Source organism: Camelina sativa, chromosome 6 (assembly GCF_000633955.1).
Source record: "Camelina sativa cultivar DH55 chromosome 6, Cs, whole genome shotgun sequence".
NCBI classification, from domain to species: Eukaryota; Viridiplantae; Streptophyta; class Magnoliopsida; order Brassicales; family Brassicaceae; genus Camelina; species Camelina sativa.
In genome coordinates, this window is record NC_025690.1 from 13,326,052 (window position 1) to 13,328,561 (window position 2,510).

Sequence of the window (2,510 nt, forward strand, 5' to 3'; positions counted from 1 at the left end):
ATCCAGTTGAAAATGATAAATGTTTAGTAGTTCAGAGTTTAGAATAAATCGTTGTTACTATCCTTCATGAAGAAATCCAATCTTATATTGAGGTATCTTTAGAACCAATTATATGTAAGGAAGCAATTATCGCATCTAGGATGCTCCACAATTTTTTTGATGCAATTTGAGAAAACAACACAAATAGTTTTTGATGCAATGAGAAAGATTATAGATGAGGTCAAACAAGAATGCAAATTCAAGAATAAGCAAACAATAATAGAGTCATATTTCACTAAATTTTCTTAGATATATATATATATATATATATATATATATATATTATATATAATTTAATATAATTATTAATTTATGATATTTATGAGACCATATTTTTACATAGGATTTCAAAAAAAGAATATTATGTTAGTATTTTATCGAATTGTATCATTTTTTACACTAGCCTAACTCGGGACTGGAAAATTTTATTAATTTATAGGGAGTATTAATTTAAAAAGTATTAGTTTACAGAGGTTGTACTATTATCATTATCATGTGTGATGTTGATGCCTGTCAATACATTTAGTTTGGGTGGGTTTCAAAATAAAATGTCTTTTTGTAGAAGATAAAAAGAATTGAAACTGAAAACGATGTAAAGAAAAAAAAATGAAAACTAGACTATTCTTTGAAAATTATCAATACCACACCACGCAGTTTCATCCCTTATCATACACAACAGACATTTTCATAATGGCGTTCATGTTATTATTCTACAAATCTTTTTATTTATACAAACAAAGATTCATTGAAGGATCGAAACTTCTTATCCAAGGAAGTTCCACTACTCAATCATCCTTGAGGACATGTTCCCAGTCCGAGGCCGGACTCTCGTAGCCTTTTCCGGATGTAGATGGTTCTGTATCAACGCCGGATGTCTCTATCTGAGAATTTGCAGGTACTGTTAACAGCGAAGCTGACCAGAGATGATCACGCGCTCGTTGCTGGTCACTCTCTGAATCTGGATCCATATCTAAGCTGTTGAGAGATTTCTGCACTTGTTCAGCTTCCCGGCGTTTCAGTATCTGGAATCTATTCATAACGTCACCCACATGACTGCTTCTGCCAATATTAGCCATCTCCGGAGCTTCTGGATTCTCCTCCTGGTCACCCATTATTGTCTCTGGGCAGTTTTGAGTCTTGAGTTTGCGATTCGTTTCCCGCTGGTTCAGAATCTGAAACCGGTCCATAACATCAATGTCTGAATCTGGGAACTTCTGAGACTTGAGTTTGCGCTCTGTTTCCTGCTGCTTCAGAATCTGAAACCGGTCTATAACATCATTATGTTTGTTCTCTGTAGTGGATGCAGGGGATGCCTGCTGTATCGCATCCGGTATCTTTCCAGAGGCTGCAGCATCATCAGGCCTTATGTTTCCATGAATGGTGTGTTCTAAACCACCCGCAAAGCTTCTGGAGATAAGCGATAATACCGCATCCACAGGGTCTGAGTTGAATCTAGAGCTTTGTGGGGCATCATGACTCATTGTTACTACATTGTTCCCACAATTGCTTCCATGTTTGATGATCGATTCAGTTGTCTCCTGCTCTGCATTTGCAGCGTTCATGATGGGAACCGATTTCTGGGGGTTAAGAGAAGGTTCCTGCATAAGGGTTCCTGCATCTGCAGAGATCTCTGGGATCGAAAGCAAGAACATGAATGGTTAAAACATAGGTAAAACAAATACCTTTGAAAATTATTCGCAAAATGATGCGCAAGGTCAGCATTTCTAATACTATATCCTAAGCATGACTAAACAATCGTTTAGCCCATGTTTAAATTTGGTACGCCAAAGTTGACCTATAACCGGGTTAAATCCGATCCATAAAACTACCGCCTGCCAATCTCAGAGAAATATAAAAAACTGATCTACAGATGATTTACATATTTTCGTAAAGGACACAAGAGAAACAGCATCCTAATCACCTCTACTGTCATTTTTAGTGTTTAACTGCATGTGGATCTCTTATAAGCAAATTAAGCATAGCAGTAGCATAGAGAAAATGCACTTGCAATGCTAGCCACTAATAGTATCAGACAGATGAGACGGTTAGTTTGAAAGTTACCAACCTTTATCGTTAAATTTAAGATTACCAATCTCGTTCTTGATCCGATGATACCGAGCCATGCAAGTTGTGGAACATAAGGCAGCTTCAGTTTCGAGCCAGAGATTCTTGTACAAGAGAGTTTGTGGGTGGTTTTCTTCACCATCAGGAAAGTTGGAAGCAAGTATGTTCTTAATACTCTGCAAAGTTAAGATTCAGTAGGCAAGACTTAACAAATGATGCAGATGCACACAAATACTATATAGGTAGATACCTGGGTCATCTCATTCTTATCCACCGGTTTTTTGACGCCTAGGCTGTCTAGTGGCTTGACACTAAACCCTTGAAAGCCTTTAGCAACTCCCTTTGCAGCCTGAACAAGGACACCGTTAAAAAACCAACAGAAAAAAAAAAAAAAAAAAAAAAAAAAA

At 36.9% G+C, this 2,510-nt stretch overlaps 1 protein-coding gene across 1 annotated transcript in view; it reads right to left on the reverse strand.

Moving 5' to 3' along the window:
* The window catches only part of LOC104791174, a 4,083-nt gene continuing 2,215 nt past the window's right edge, over positions 643–2,510 (reverse strand). The window contains exons 3-5 of the mRNA XM_010517000.2: positions 2,354–2,452; positions 2,105–2,279; positions 643–1,669 (exon numbers count right to left, since the gene is read on the reverse strand). Of these exons, the coding sequence (XP_010515302.1) occupies positions 825–1,669; positions 2,105–2,279; positions 2,354–2,452 (1,119 nt within the window). The 3' untranslated portion in view covers positions 643–824. The remainder of the gene's footprint in view (positions 1,670–2,104; positions 2,280–2,353; positions 2,453–2,510) is intronic.